We start from the raw sequence: 16,098 nt of genomic DNA, 5'->3' as shown, positions 1-16,098 counted from the left end.
AGGGGCATTTTCCCCATGTGCAGTTTCAAAAATTTATTTCTCTGTTAAGATAACATGGATTAGAAGACATAAATTTAAAGAAAGCTTGGTATTCTTGGATGATTTTGAATTGATGATATATGTACTAGGCAGCGTTTAAGTTTTTAGTCAGTCTGTCTTTGAGATGATGGTGAATAGAATATAAATTGGAGGAAGTCAGGGGTGAGGGATTTTTTTTTGGGGGGTGTGTGCGTGTGTCTCTGACACTGGCCCTGTGACCAAGAATAAATGATATGACTCTCATTTATAAAATGAAAGAATTGGGTAAGATCATTTAGGTCTTTCGCACTCCAATTTCTCTGCTCTTAGGATTGTGGTAGGGAAAAGGTTTTGTATTGTAAAATGGCTCAGAGGGAGAAAGAACTGTGAGTGTATGGTTGTCTGATTTCTTTTACCTAAATTTTGTTGATGAATGGAAGAAATGAACAAGGAAAGTGGGAAAATAAATTTTACTCTTTTACTCAATTCAGTGGGTATTTTGCCAACCTAATTATATGCATCGGGATACAAAGATGATGGCCTCTGTCCTCATGGATCTTTCAATTTAATGGGGAGGCAGACATGTAAATAAAGAAGTAAGTGCTAATAGATAATTAAGTGACAGGAAAGAAGGATCTGATGAGTAAATGTGCTTACGAAGAGCTTTGAAGACAAGGTGGCAGGGTGTTCTCTTGAGCCTAAGGAATTTTCATTTACAGGCATTGAAGATACTGTTAGCAATCGGGGGTTCATCATAGGTCCCTGCATTTGATATTGATAATGGGAGTTTTAATAATAGTCTAGAACTTTTGTGCTGTATGAGGACAGTTTACATAGAGACTGATTTTTTGTTCCTGTGCTTTTTGTTTGCCAAAGATACTGTCTAGGGATAAGAAGACAAGAAGATAATGGCCCATCAGGATGTGAAAACCGGTTGGTTGCTTCATCCTAATGCTTTGACTTAGTGCTGGAAGAGATGATGTTGGCAGTTGGCAAGCAGGGGAGGGGGGACGCTTGCAGAGCTTGTGTTGGGAGTCTGTTCTCCTTTCTGTTCACTCATTGTGCACAGGCTGGGATTGACCCTGGGGCCACCTTGAATGCTGCCAAGAGAGTGGTGCTATAGCGCAGAGACACTTAAAAATGAGACCAAGTGTCCTGACTCTTTCGTTATTGTCTTGGTTTAAAATACTTAATTTCATATGATGCATTGCCAATAAATATTTCAAGATTATTTACGGTTATAGATACTCATGTGATATAAGTGTTTTAGTGGATATAGAATTTTGTATCAGATTCAGTCTTCTAAGACGCCAAGATAAGATGAAATAGTCAAAAATACATTTCTGTGTTCAGATGGAGCTGTTTACTCCTTTGTTTTGTAATACATTTTTGTCTTCAGAAGCTTTGTTTTATGATAGTGACATTCGTTATCAAGTATTATAATTCTTATAGAATTTGGGAATGTTACTGTGTGTCTGAAAGATTTTGCGTACCATAGACAGGCCCTGATGGGGAGAGAGCTCTGAGAACTGGGAAGACATTAGACTCGGCTTTGGGAGGCTTGATCCTTCCATCTGCCAGTTGTGTCACTGTGGGCAAGTCACTTCCCTGCAGTGAGTCTTAGTTTAACTGTCATTTGTGAGGTGAAGGGATGTATTTGAGGTCTGAGGGTTCATTTCAGTTTTGAATCTCTGTGACTCTAGGCCTGTAGATACTGTTTCATGAGTTGTATTTGCTGTATGTTGGTCAGCTTTGCCATTTTAAGATTTGATGTTTATTTCCTGCCTCAGACCTGCTCCTCTGCCCTTTTGTACTCGCTCTAGTGGGTATTCAGAAGCAGTGGGCTTTCTAAACTCTTAGCACCTTGTTTGTTTAACTGGAGGGGAGCTCTTAAAAACCAGCCCAACTCTTCCTTACTGGGTTTATTTTTTTTAAATTTTAAACTGCTAGGGCTGATATATTTAATCTGACATGAATGTAATACAACTATATTATCTTTTAATTATGCTTTCCATATAAATTTAATGGGAGAAGTTTCGGTGTGGCAAAAGCCTGTTTGAAATAGTGTGATAAAGCAAAAGCACATTGACGGCACGGCACCACCTCTGGGCTGGGGAGTGGTTGCTCACCTCTGAGTTCCAGTGGGTGGAACTGACTGCTGTCTTCTGGAAGGCTGTTTAGGAGATCCCAGTGCTGCTAGGTGCTCAGTGGGAATTTATCTTCTATTTTCAGGGATACCTATTATCATTCTGTATGTTAGGCCATCATAATTGATGTTATCTTTGACTTGAGTAGACTGCAAGTCTGCTGGACTTTGACTGCTGAGTAGAAAGTTGTTTTTGAGATTTTCAAAATTTTACACCAAGGAGGATTTTAGGATTTTCATATTTTACAGCTGAGGAAATTGAGGGCTGGAGTGCCCAGATGACTAGTTAAGTGGCACAGACTAGACTCTGCAGTAACTCAGCTTTACTGCTTTTCCTTTTCTTTTTGGAACGGGCATGGAAAGTTACTTGTTTTTATGACACACACATATATATTAATGTATATAAATGCAATTAAATACTACTATGTGTACACACACAGTGTGTATGTATAATATATATGTGTGTGCCATTAAAAAAGTATCTCATTTAATTCAGCACATTTTGGGGAGCTTCTACATGTCAGTTCTAGTCTTAGGTGTATGGTGGTGGAGCTTAGTGTATGGGAAAGACAGGCCATTACAGGGCAGGGCACTGTGATGAGTACAGTGAAAGAGGAAGGGGCCTGCCCCTGGGGCCGAGTGGTTAAGTTCGTGCACTCCGCTTCATCGGCTTAGGGTTTCGCTGGTTCGAATCCTGGGTGCGGACATGGCACTGCTTATCAAGCCACGCTGAGGCGGCATCCCACATGCCACAACTAAAAGGACCCACAACTGAAAATACACAACTATGTACTGGGGGGCTTTGGGAGAAAAAGGAAAACTAAAATCTTTAAAAAAAGAAAGAGGAAGTCCAGGATTCTTTCCCAGAGGCACATAGCCCAGGCTTTTGAAGAAGGAAAGCTTACTGGAAGAAGAGATGTTTACGGTACCCCACAGCCCCCTTCTCTGCATGGAGTACTGTCCCAGAGCCCCAGTGGCTGCCTAAAACTGTGTTTAGTACTGAACTCTAGATATACTATGTTTTTCTACAGTAGTTTAATTTATAAATTAGGCACAGTACGAGATTAACAATAACTAGTAATAAAATAGAACAATTATAACAGTATACTATAGTAAGAGCACAGAACTTAGCAACCGCAGCATATGGTTTTTTTCTTTTCTTACGTGGAGAGCTTTTACCTTTTCACTTAAAGGAAGCACATTACGGCTTCTCTTTGGCATGTCCGAATTGCCAGCATTTCTGCTCTTGTGCCTTGAAGACATTATTAGGTAAAATAAGGGTTATTCGAACACAAGCACTTCGATACCACGACAGTCATCTGATAACGGAGATGGCTGCAAGGTGACTAATGGGCGGGTAGTGGATACAGCGTGGATACGCTGGACAAAGGGATGATTCACGTCCTGGGCGGGATGGCGAGGGAGGGCACGAGATTCCTTCATGCTACTCAGAATGGTGTGCAATTTAAAACTTAGGAATTCTTTATTTCTGGAATTTTCCATTTAATATTTTCAGACTGCCATTGACCACAGGTTACTGAAACTGCAGATAAGGGGGAACTACTGTAAAAGGAGGATCAGGATTCTGAATAGGAGGTAGGCTGAGGGGCTGGTAGGGGAGCTGTATGATGGAGGGCAGGCTGTTGAGGACTGGCAGAGTTTTCTAGGCAGAAGGAACAGCATGTGTGAAGACCCTAACTAAGATGAGAGAGTGCAGTGCATTCGAAGAATTAAAAGAAGCCCAGAGTGCTTGGAGTAACAAGGACATAGGGTTTCAAATCAGTTGAATATTTTTCTTGTAGAAAAGGATACCCTGTGAACTGTCTTCAGTAATGAGCTTGGTATTATCATGATAAAGTAAATTTGATGTGCTAGGTCATGTATTGGCTGCGATTGGTTAATTTAGTGCATTGGACTTAAAGTAACTGAACCAGTGCAGTAAAGGGTGTGAATTCCATCTCAGTTTAGGCCAGTTGCTTGATTTCATTGCTACAAATAGCCTCCTTCACCTCCGTCCAGCCAAGTTGTTGGTGTTTGCTATTGTTAATGGGGACGAACAAACTTGGATGGATGGTTCAGTTCAAATGCTTCACTGCTGTTGGGAAGACAGTGCAAATCCTCCCATGGGCCGGTAATATCACTGGGATGAATAGAAGATGGAGCATTTGTCTAAGGGATAAAACAGTCTATGGTCTTAGCCATATAAAGACGAAAGTTTCATAAGTGATGAAAGAAAATGATGGTGAACTTCTTCCTGGGTTATGGATAATTCATTTTGATATCTGCTACTGTGTTTCAGTATTTTATATACTTCTATACAAGTATGTTATTATTTTAATAATAGAAAAAGAATAAATCCCTAGGAAGGTGTTTTAGTTTAGTTATTCTCCTAAAACAAAAACATGAAAAGCATTGTGTAAAGAATACTGATTTAATTTGATTACAATTTTTTCTCTAGAAACCACTTACAGGAAATGCAATTTTCTTTAAGGTATGCTTTTTTCTTTCTTTCTTTCCTCCTTTTTCTTTTTTTGTGAGGAAGATTGGCCCTGAGCTAACATTTGTTGCCAGTCTTCCTACTCTTCTTTTGTTTTTTCCTCCCCAAAGCCCCCAAGTACATAGTTGTGTATCCTAGGTGTGGGTTCTTCTAGTTCTTCTTTGCAGGATACTGCCTCAGCATAGCTTGGTGAGCGGTGCTAGGTCTTTGCCCAGGATCCGAACTGGCAAACCCTGGGCCACTGAAGTGGAGCATGCGGAATTAACCACTTGGCCACAGGGCTGGCCCCGGAACTATAATTCTTTGTGTAAAACTAATTGAGGGTGATTCTATATTTTTGAAAATTTATTTTGAGTTTTGATATTGAACAAAGCCCATTAGGATCCAGATGTATGCATTGTTTCTGATTTGAGCTTACAGAATATTTGTTCACAGCCCTGCCCCAAAGAAATGGTGTGTAATGAAAGCCTTTTGGATTTTGGACAGGAATTTCCCATTTCCATTTTACAGTCAGAGTTCACTCAGGGAGAAGACAGCTTGTAAAAATAATTGTGGTAAAATTTAAGCACTTCTTTTCTTTTAGTAAGGTGACCAGAATTTTCATCATAACTTAAATATGAATGAACGTTCTCAGAAAGCCAAAATTCGACTTAAAAGTTTCATTCATTTATTTGTTGTTAGTCAACAGATATTTATTGAGGGCTTGCTTTGGGCCAGATACTTGGGCTGCATTGGGAACAGAAGAGGCAAAAATCCCTGCCCTTGTGGAGCTTACGTTCTAGTGACATGCTTTATGCTTGTTAATAATTGTGAAACATGTCTTTTGGAAAGTGTGGTTTTTAATTTCCGTTACATCTATTTAAAATGTGTTCTTATTAAAAATTGTGATGAGTTAGAAATGATGGCCAAGCCCACTGAATTAACTGGTCTTTATCATATCCTTAAATGGTTGGTTGCGCAGTATCCTTGAAGTGCTGGGCCACTCTTTAAACTGGCCCTTCCTCCGGGTGAGCCCATGAGCGCCGACAAGAGAGGGAGAGGTGGCCTCTCTGAAGACGGGCTCCTTGTGGTCTCTGCATTCCTGGGACCTGATGGATGTTAGTACATGTTTGTTATTACATTAATCTGAATTTCAAAAATGAGTAAAATAATTTATTTTAATAAGTTAGTTATTGCAACTCTATTCTCATTTTTGGAATGGGAATGAATGAAGTGTTTGGGGTTTTTTTTTTGCATGTACTATTCCAATAACATTGAAAGATACCACAGTACAACTTCATTTGACTCCCCCGCCCCATATTTTATGTAAGTGGCCCTCCTTAAATGGTGATCCTTGACTGTGTGTGTGTGTATTTTTGGTAAGGTTAGTTTTTTTTTTCTCTCCAATATTCTACTGTAAACTTTTTCAAACATGCAGAAAAATTGAAAGAATGAAAATGATTTATCTGGTTATTCACCTTCTAGATTCAATATTAGCATTTTGTAAAATTTGCAAAATATACATGTATATATAAATGACTGTTAAACCGTTCAGAAGTTGCAGTCACCATAATGCTTTATCTTTTTTTTTTTAAGATTGGCACCTGAGCTAACAACTGTTGCCAGTCTTTTTTTTTTTTTCCTGCTTTATCTCCCCAAACCCCGCCCCGTACATAGTTGTACATATTAGTTGCAGGTCCTTCTAGCTGTGGCATGTGGGACGCCGCCTCAGCGTGGCCTGACGAGCAGTGCCATGTCCACACCCAGGATCCGAACTGGCGAAACCCTGGGCTGCTGCAGTGGAGTGCACAAACTTAACCACTCGGCCATGGGTCTGGCCCCCGTAATGCTTGATCTTTAAATACATGTCCTTGCATCTCCTAAGAACTTGGACCTTCTGTACAACCACCATACCATTATTACACCTTAGAAAATTAACAAGAATTCCGTAATGCCATCTAATAGCCAGTGTATATTCACTTTTCTCCACTTATCTTCAGAGTGTCTGTAAATAATAGCAGATTTTTCAAACCAGAATTCAATCAGAGTTCACACATTGCATTTGGCTTCATTTGAATTTTGTCACGGAGTCATTTTTGTAAAAATATTTGCTGTTTTTCCAAGGGCCACACTTAGTCATTAAAATATTGAAATTTTTTTATTTGAAAGCACAATTGTGTCATTGTTTTCAATTTCTTTGAACTTTCAATTCGTCTATGTATACAATTTTCATTTGTCAGTGCTATGTGTGTGCGTGTGTTTCTGTTTTTTTTTGAGGAAGACTGGTCCTAAGCTAACATTTGTGCCCATCTTCCTCTATTTTATGTGGGACGCCTGCCACAGCGTGGCTTGACAAGCGCTGCGTAGGTCCGTACCTAGGATCTGAACTGGTGAACCATGGGCCTCTGAAGCAGAACGTGTGCTTAACTGCTGAGCTACTGGGCCGGCCCCTATGTGTGTGTTTTGATGAATTTTCCAGTACTGCTTTTCCTAGACCTTAGGAAATCTTGCCTCTTTTGTAAGATTTGCCCTTTCACTTTGTGTGTATTTTGCATTGGATTACATTGTCTTGTCAGATAACATCCTATAATCAACAGCACCTTGGCTACAAAAGGTGTGGCAGTGATTGGCCAGTGATTGTGCACTTGTTAAACTTGCAGGGATGGATGGAGACCATTTTAATAAAAGATCAGGGCTGGTGAAGGCCTTGGCCTTGTCAGCTTTTGTTTCCTTATGCAGGTTTTTGACTGCGGGGGTGAGGAGATGAGAACATTCTATCACTCTGCTTCCTGGTGTGATTGACAGGAGACTTGGCCTGTCAGTGTTGTGTTAGTCACTAGAGTATATAGAAGGATGAGGTTTTGTTGATGTTACATAAAGATTGGCTTTTATTTTGAGCAAAGATTTACTATTCAGATGAATCTAAGGTTAAATAGATTTGTAAATAAGAATTTGAAATAAATGTTTAAGGAAGTTCACAGGTATAGGTAATATAAAGTTTTGTTTTTTAAACTTGGCAAGATATCAAAGGAAGATATCAAAAATGAAGCATAACTGAGGCTTTATTCATATACCAGTGGAACTAGGACCAAAGAAAATGTTGAGGTTTTCTTTGATCATTCTGGTTTTTTGTTGTTGTGTGCACTTACTGGTGTAAAGCATCAGTCATTTATGGTTGTTATTTCTGGGGATTGACAATCCTCAGCTAGGTGGGTCTTATTCTAGGTTCTTATGCGGCTACAGTCAAGTGGTAGGTAGCCAGAGGCATCTAGAAGCCTCAGACAGCAGGGATCTGGAGCAGCTGAGCTTCCTCAGGCATTTCTCCCTCTGGGTGGTCTTTCTGGGTGGTCTCTGCAGCGAGGAGACTTTGAGGTAGCTAGACTTCTTACGAGGCAGCTCAGCGTTTTGAAGGCTTGTGTCCCAAGGAGGAGAGAGCCAGACTGCAGTGGAGTGCCTTTTTATGATAGAGCCTTAAAAATCAGGCAGAGTCAATGCTGCCTCATTCTTTTCTCAAGAAGCAAGGTATAAGGTCCATATTCAAGGGGGGATGATTAGACTCCGCCTCTTGATGGGAGGAGTGTCAAAGAACGTATAGATATTTTTCTAAATCACCGTGACCACTAGAAGAGATGATAAACTAATAGTAAAGTATAATTATTCACAAGGAGATTTGGGTACCATGAAAGTTTTAGAAAAGATTGATACCATGTGTTTGAAAATAGAAACAGTCAAGACTTGACATTTACGGCTCTGGACATAATGCATTTTGTGGAACACAAATGCATATTAACGAACACAATAATTTCACACAGAAGTGTTAACATTGACAGTTCAACAGCTTAACATCACAGAAGTCCCCCAAAAAGCATCCAGGTCAGAATAAAAGGAAAGTTAATATAAATGTTTTTCTTTGACATCACTGGTATTACCTGTACAATCAGGTGGTTGGTTGGGTGCATTTATTTAGAAAATGTGAAACATTTGGTATGTTCTGAGACTTAAAGATTGAAATGTGGGCTAGTGATTAGTTCTTTACCGTGACTGCTCAGACTTGCCAGGTGTTAGTTCCCGTGAAACAGAATTTTCTTTGGACAAGAACTACTCAGCTTCATCATCCATTTGATTCGTCAGTTTTAGGACTTAGTGTTTTCTGTTTCCAGAGATACGTCTGCCCTGAAATGTCTATATTTTCCTGTTGAGTCTATTTATTTTAATAATCATTTTCATGCTTACTATGTGCCAAGCATTGTACTAGCTACTGGCTGTGTAGTGGCATTCAGAAGAAATCTTACAGCCTATTCCAAGAGGAGACTTCCAGAAATCTTTTGGACAGGGTCATTATTGTTGCAATGTATGTGGAGCTTACCAGTATGATTAATATGAAGACGACATCTATTTGCATGTAAAGTTTGTTAGAAATAGGCCTTATTATTTTATAGCTTTGCCTAAGGTAGTATTTTGATATTATTTGTGATCAATTTTAAAGTGATATTAGTCATGTGTCATTTTTCTTGGTGTTTTGCAGTTTTTATTAAATGGAATATGTGATGAAATTGCAGCATCTTTTGTGTGAATGTGGAAAAGAAAGACCTTGTATTTATTTTGCACATACAGTACCATTTGTTGTTTTGTCTCTTTAAAGAGGCCTTATTGTTGTCATTAGAAAAGGAGGACGTGGGACTGGACAGTTTCTAAGGGCCTTCCCAGGTCTAACCCTCAAAGCTGAGAAGAGAGTGGGGAGAAGTTCTGGCTGGTAAAGATCGTAGGAGGTGTCAGTGAAGTGACAGTTTAAGTTGAATCATACTTTGGGCTTCTGGCAGCCAAGACAAAAAGCAATGGCTAAAAAATTACACTGCTTATGTTATATCGGAGAGAAACTTTCATAATCATGCTCTGAGGTAAATTTTTAGTGAATCTTTTTTACATTTAGAGATATTAAAAAGCTTAATGGACAGCGAGTTTTATGATTGACAGAGAAGTTTTCTTTATGTGACTATATTGAGCACTGGTACAAACTGAAGTTATGAGTCCTTGTTTTTAAGATTTTATTTTTTCCTTTTTCTCCCCAAAGCCCCTCCGGTACATAGTTGTATATTCTTTGTTGTGGGTCCTTCTAGTTGTGGCATGTGGGACGCTGCCTCAGCGTGGTTTGATGAGCAGTGCCATGTCCACACCCAGGATTCAAACCAATGAAACACTGGGCCGCCTGCAGTGGAGCGCGCGAACTTAACCACTCGGCCACGGGGCCAGCCCCATGAGTCCTTGCTTTGTGGCGGCCCCTCTTTGGGGACTGAGGAGGGTAACTCTCTGGTTTAGAATTATATAATGTTTAGATGCTGATCCTGTAAATCATGAGGTTTGCTCACTTTAAACATTAATTTTACTACTCTTACTCCATTTACTATTATTAATTAATTAACTACTATTAATGGTTTACTGTTGTTACTTCATACTACGTATGAAGCATTTTATTTTCCAGACTTCTCATTTAACACCTGGCAGCACTGTTGCGGAGGAACCTTGAGTTGAAGGAGATTCCACATAGTTCCCAGGCTGTGGAGTGATAGGTCTCTGAGTACAGACCCTTCATTAGGAAGTTGCCTGAACAGGCTCTGCTGCTGAGGCTCTTGGGTACTTCTCTGTGAACCGAAGTTTTAAATATTTGTAGATAAAAACAACATGTCATGGTAAAGGACCATGCTCTAGCCTTTAAAAGCAGTAATTAATTATCTTGTGCCTACATGAATACATTTTTTTATTGCTTTAAAATTTCAATCTCTTTGCAGAGGATGGGATCATCATTGTGTATATTTTCTTCCCTCTTGCCTAGGGTTTGATAGAGGAGAGGGGACCATGTATACAGTGACAGGTAGTCTTGGTGCTCAGTTGAGTGCTGTTGAAAGTAGGACCGTTGTTCATTTCTGAAGCCAGTATGCCAGTACTTATGTGTTAAGCTCTCCTGCACTCCCCATCCTGACATTCTAGAGTGTGAGATGGTGGGCTGGGGGACGCGTTAGAATCATTACCATAGAGACGCTGAATTGTTTTATCCTTTATGTGTTGTTTGGGTAAGCAGTGTGGTGAACAGTTGGTCTCTGGTTTTGGATAATATTCTAGTAGCTTTAGTCAGTCTATGCAGTACCTACAGTGTACTAAATACTAATTACTAAATGTGAAAAAAGTTAAGTCAAGATGCTCACTGGGTAGTTGGGAAAATGAATTAGAAATGTAATAAGTACAATAGCAGTATCAGAGACAGCAGTTCAAAGCAGTAAATATTTAACTGCAAAATTGAATAGAATTAATGAGAAGTTCTAGAGGAGTACAAAAGAGGAAGTGCCCACTGGACTGTAGTATCTTCATTATAGTTTTTGTAGATATTTCGGTAGGATAGAGGCAATTCTAAATGTAACTTGGAGAAGTTGAGATAACCAGGATTTGGTAGATGCTGGCTTCACGTTCATTTTACAGTGAGTGTGAACTGACAAGTACAGTTTCATCCGTGAGCTTCAGTTATGTCTAGTTGGTATTGTTATGTGTTAGTCATGAGGTCTATTTCAGATATCTTTCAGTGCCTGTTTTTTAATGGCGTATGATGGTAGATATTTGGATTCACTCTTCGCTGTCTTCATCCAAAGTGGTACTGCCCATCAGTAATAGCAGTTCTGCATCCCCAAATTCCTTTTCGCCAGTTCCCATTTAGCAGTTCCTTTTCTTTCATTCAGTCAGCAGCAGTAATGACAGTACAGTCATGTACTGCATAACGATGTTTCAGTCACTGCTGGAACGCATAGATGACGGTGGTCCCATAAGATTGGTACCATATAGCTAGGTGTGTAGGAGGCTAAACCATCTAGGCACAATGATGAAATCACCTAACGATGTGTTTCTCAGAGTATATTCCTGTTGTTGTTACGTGACATGACTGTAATAGCAGAAGCAGTTAATATTTTGTGCCAAGCTCTGTACTAAGCACATTATGTGCTACAGTACCCCATTGGTTTAAATGTGTAAGTAAACTTTACCATGATAGAAGTGAATTTATGGTCTAAATTATTTCTTGGATGTGTTGAGGGACTCAACAGCCCTTTCTGAGTATTTGAAATCAAAATTCTTGATTTAGTGTAAAGGTCAGTCTTTTACATCCTGATTGTTGTGGTTAGAATTTTTCTGGCTTGTCTACTTTATAGACTCTGCTCAAGCCAGTAACTCGAGAAACTGGTAAGAGAGTTTAAGGAAGGAGGATCAAGGACCTTCGTAAGCTCAGTGAGCCCTTCCCTTATTTATTTATTTATTTTTAATAGAGATTTTTTGACCCTAGGGTTTTTTTTGTTTTGTTTGATTTTGGATTTTGCTCTGTTACTTGCTCTTTTCCGTTATCCCCGGCTCTTGGCTTTGTTGATGTCCAGTAATCTTCAGACTATTTAAAGGTGTGTAAAGTTGCACATATACACTTTAAACACAAATAGTACCTTTACTTGGCCATCATTTCGTAGATGTGGCCGCGGTCACTGCTCTGAGGTGTGTTGGACAAGTGAGTCTATGTACTTTCTGTATCCAAAAAGGCAGGAGGGAGAATGGAAGTTTTTGGTTTTGTTTCTAACTTAGTTCACAGTTTGGGTAACACTTAAAGGAATTTTGGATCTAGTTTTGATAGTTTCAAAGTTTTTTTTTAAAAGCTTGTCTCTATTCTGTCGCCAGTGTGCCATTTTATTACTTTACTTAGATGAAGGCAAATTGAATTTTTGTCTGTATGTCGTTGTTGGCTAGGCATTTAATTTCTGGTTGGGAATAATTTTTCCTCAAAATGTTGAAGGCATTGCACCATCGTCACATTGCTTCTATAGAGTGTTTCTTTTGAGGTGTTCAGTGCTGTTTTGACTCCTGGTTCTTACTACTTGACCTGCTCCAACCCCACCCCTCCCAAGCTTTTAGGGTCTTCCCTCAGTTGCCGGTGCTGAGAAATTTCATGTTGATATAGGTCCTTTTCTTATTCACTGTAGTTTGGGCCTCAAACACTTTATAGATCCCTTTATTCTGGAAGCTCATATTCAGTTCTAGGAAATTTTGTTAGATTATTTCTTTAGTACTTTTTTCTCTTATCCATTTTCTCATTTTTCTTTTTTTGGAACTCCTAGTAGTTGGATGCTTGACACCTCTATTGCTACTCTGATTTATTTACCTTTTCTCCCTGTTTTCCATCGCTTTGACTTTTTGTTTTATATTACATCGAAGATCTTTTTCTCCTGTTGGGCCAGTTTCCCCAGAGAGGAATACTGGCAGGTCGGTGTGGCTGCAAGCATTCTGTGGTGGGGGCTAGTGGACTCTTCATTTCAATACGCAGCTCTCACTGCTTCCAGTGGCCCACACCTGCCTAGCTGGGCATCCCCAGGCTATTATCCTGGTTGGATTTTGTAAGTAGGGAACAGTTCTGTCCGAGTCTGGGAAGGGCAGTCTCCTGTCTGTAGGCTAGGGATCTTAACTGCTTCTTATTCAAAAGTTCAACAGTCTTCCTGTTTGGGGTTACTCCCAGATTTCAGAGGTACATGGTGCCTCCAATTTCTAAGAGTTGGTCTGTTCATTTCTGGCTTTCCTCCTGCAGACTTGAGGTTTCAGTTTTCCCTGCTGTCTGCCCTCCAGCTTCCAAAAGTTTGTTGGCATCTCTTGCTTAAACGCTCTAGCCTTCTCTCTTTCTCTTTGTCCTTAAAACTTTAAAACTCACGTGTCATTTTAGTGGGTTTGCAGTGGATAGTGGAGATAAACTTATGTTTAACTACAAGTTCTAGACAAGAAAGTGATTCCTGTTTGCTCTGAATACGGTAACTAGATGTCTTAGTCTGCTCAGGATGCTGTAACAGAATACCATACTGTGTGGCTTAACCAACAGACGTTTACTTCTCTCAGTTCTGGAGGCTGGGAGTCTGAGATCAGGGTGCCATAGTGGTCGGATTTTGGTGCAGCATTGCTTCTTGGCTTGTGGATGATTGCTTCTCCTTGTATCCTCACACGGCAAGAGCAGAGAGGAAGCCAGCCCTTCCCTGTCTCTTACAAGGGCACCAGTCCCATCACAAGGGTTCCGCCCTCATGACCTCCCAAAGGCCCTACCTCCAAATACCATCACACTGGAGATTAGGGTTTCAACATAGGAATTTTGGGGGGACACAGACATTCAGTCTGTAGCACGCAGGATGATGTTTATGATTTTTATGTGATTCTTTCTTTGGCTTGTACGCTTTTCCCGTAATTTCTGCTCCTCTGTCTGTGGTTCTTGGCCATGGCCCTGTGTGCTCTCAGGAGAGGCTTGAAGCTTGCTCTTGGCTTTAGAGTAACCCTCCCGTTTTCTTCTGAAAATGAGTATCCCAGGATGTGCTGGTTTAATAATTCAAAATGTATTCAAGCCCAACTCAAAATAGAATTTTGGGAGGCTTCCCTTGGTCTTCAGGCGTGGAAAAAGTTCTTCAAAACTTATTGTAATCAGGGCCTATGTTTTTTTTTATTGCCTTTTTTTGACATGTTTTCTTTTTTATTTTCTTCTACGTCTAGTGAGGGGCGGGAAGAAAGGTTTTTTACTTTGCTTTCCCGTTTATTAAGGTTCTCCTCAGAGCATTCGTGTTCTTCCGTGCAGCCTTCGTTTTGTGTGATTTCACGTCCACACCACGTAGCCAAGTGGAAGGCTTGCTGATCTGTGTCCCTTGTATCTGCTGTTCTGAGAGCTGCATCTGTCATTGGTCTTTCCTTTTTACTGTTTTGTCATATTGGCTGCCTTTAAATAGTCTATTTTGATATTTAGCCTTATTTGAGGGGAGATTTTGATTTCAAAAAGAGTAATTCTTTGATCATAGAAAGGTGGTATATAGTGTGTCTTTTTTATTCATGCACTTATATTTTGACTAGTAGACTTTCTCTAGCACTGTCCATTTCAGATGACTTGTAAGAAAAGTTACATAATTCCAAATCCTAGAATTATCTTCTTGGCTTCCTGAAGTGTTTTGGAGAACTGTAACTTTTTTAGTCGTCTAAGAGCCGAACTTTTTTTGTTTAATAGATAAATCATTGTAAATGTTTCCACTAGAATATTCCCCCTTTTCTGAGATGATGGATCCCAACCCCCTTCAAGGGCCCTTTTCAAAATCCTGACTCCCCTGTAGCCCTGGCCCTCACTGACTCTTCTAACCCCAAATGAATTCTGCCTTCTCGTAGTAATTTTTGTTTATAGCACTCATCTTGGCACCTGGTTTACTGTTTTATTTTTTTGTCTTTCTATGTATATATTTTGTTTTTAAAAGTAGATCGTAAATTACTTAAGATGCATGGATTGAATCAGTGGTTTTCAACTTTCCTTTTTCCTCAGGCTTCCTCAGGGGGAGCTCATGCTGTCTTCTGTAGCTGTGGCTTAGATTAGGGGTGCTGTCCCCCAGTATGTAGCAACCCCCCTCAGGTGCTTCTCTTGTCTCCCCCCTCCCCAGTGTACTTTATAGTACAGTTTATTTCCTGTAATACTTAACACCAGGCCTTTATACTCTGGGCGTTGAGGAGGTATTTGTTGATTGAATTGGACCCTAGGCAGGTGTGGAGTGATGGCAAGAATGGAGGCCTGGAGAGGTTTTGTCTCGCACTCTCTCTCCCACCCCTTAATTGAGTATGTGCGGGTAAATCGCTTAACCGGTGTAGTCTTCTGTTTTCTCAGTTGGCAAACAAGGGGACTGTTATATCAAGGACACAATATTAGATGAAAAAAATCTGTATGTGTTTGTTTTCCTGAGATCAAAAAAAAAGTTAAGAACTACTGGATTAAGTACAATTCTGTACTGGTGCCAGTTTCTAAGAAAGCTTTCACAGTCCATGGTTAATGAGACAAATTTTTTATTTCAGATTGTCTTTCTTCTTTTTAAATACATCTTTCTTTTTATGAAATATTGTTAACAGTAGTTGGTTGTTTTTTCTGAAACTTGGCAAAATGAAAAGTTGACAGCCTTGTGATTGTCCTTATAATTCGAAGGAAATTTTATTTATCTGTTAAATCCAGAAGTCAGAGGTAACACTGTGCTTTATGCTTTAAGAAAAAAGTCTCTGACACCCCAGTTTGGGGAACAGGTTTCTACATCTTTATTTGTTAGATCAAGCTTGTTAGCATTCCTTTTCAAAGTTTCTGTCTTTACTAATATTTTTCTGCTTGAACTGTTTCCAGTAGAAGTATGTTAAATTTCTCATTGGAGTTGACAGTTTCTCAAATGGTCAGTTTTTGCTAGGTATATTTTTGAGGTTCAAATTCATGCATGTTGAATGTTCTTCTTGGTGAATTGTTCCTTTTGTTGTTTGTATAGTGTCTCTCTTTATCCCAATTAATGCTTTCTTTTCCTTCACTGTGATAATCTTTGACTTTTAATGTGTGAGGTGAACCAGTAAGTAAATTTATTTCTACTGTCTGAATTTCATATATTCTGATCTTTTATTTGCT

The 16,098-nt window shown here is 39.6% G+C and overlaps 1 protein-coding gene across 15 annotated transcripts in view; it reads left to right on the top strand.

Moving 5' to 3' along the window:
- UBR5 (ubiquitin protein ligase E3 component n-recognin 5) overlaps positions 1–16,098 on the top strand; it is a 123,442-nt gene that overhangs the window by 11,582 nt on the left and 95,762 nt on the right. For 3 of the 15 annotated variants that reach the window (XM_070221600.1, XM_070221599.1, XM_023648782.2), the window contains exon 2: positions 4,623–4,655. The exons of 11 other annotated variants lie outside the window; for them this stretch is intronic. In XM_070221600.1, the coding sequence (XP_070077701.1) occupies positions 4,623–4,655 (33 nt within the window). Of the gene's footprint in view, positions 1–4,622; positions 4,656–5,741; positions 5,759–16,098 lie in introns of those variants that run through there. One more of the 15 variants, XM_023648786.2, reaches the window with a different exon arrangement.

The sequence above is a fragment of the Equus caballus genome, chromosome 9 (genome assembly GCF_041296265.1).
Source record: "Equus caballus isolate H_3958 breed thoroughbred chromosome 9, TB-T2T, whole genome shotgun sequence".
NCBI lineage: Eukaryota > Metazoa > Chordata > Mammalia > Perissodactyla > Equidae > Equus > Equus caballus.
The sequence above is the reverse complement of the archived record's forward strand: the minus strand, read 5'-3'. Positions and strand labels throughout refer to the sequence as shown.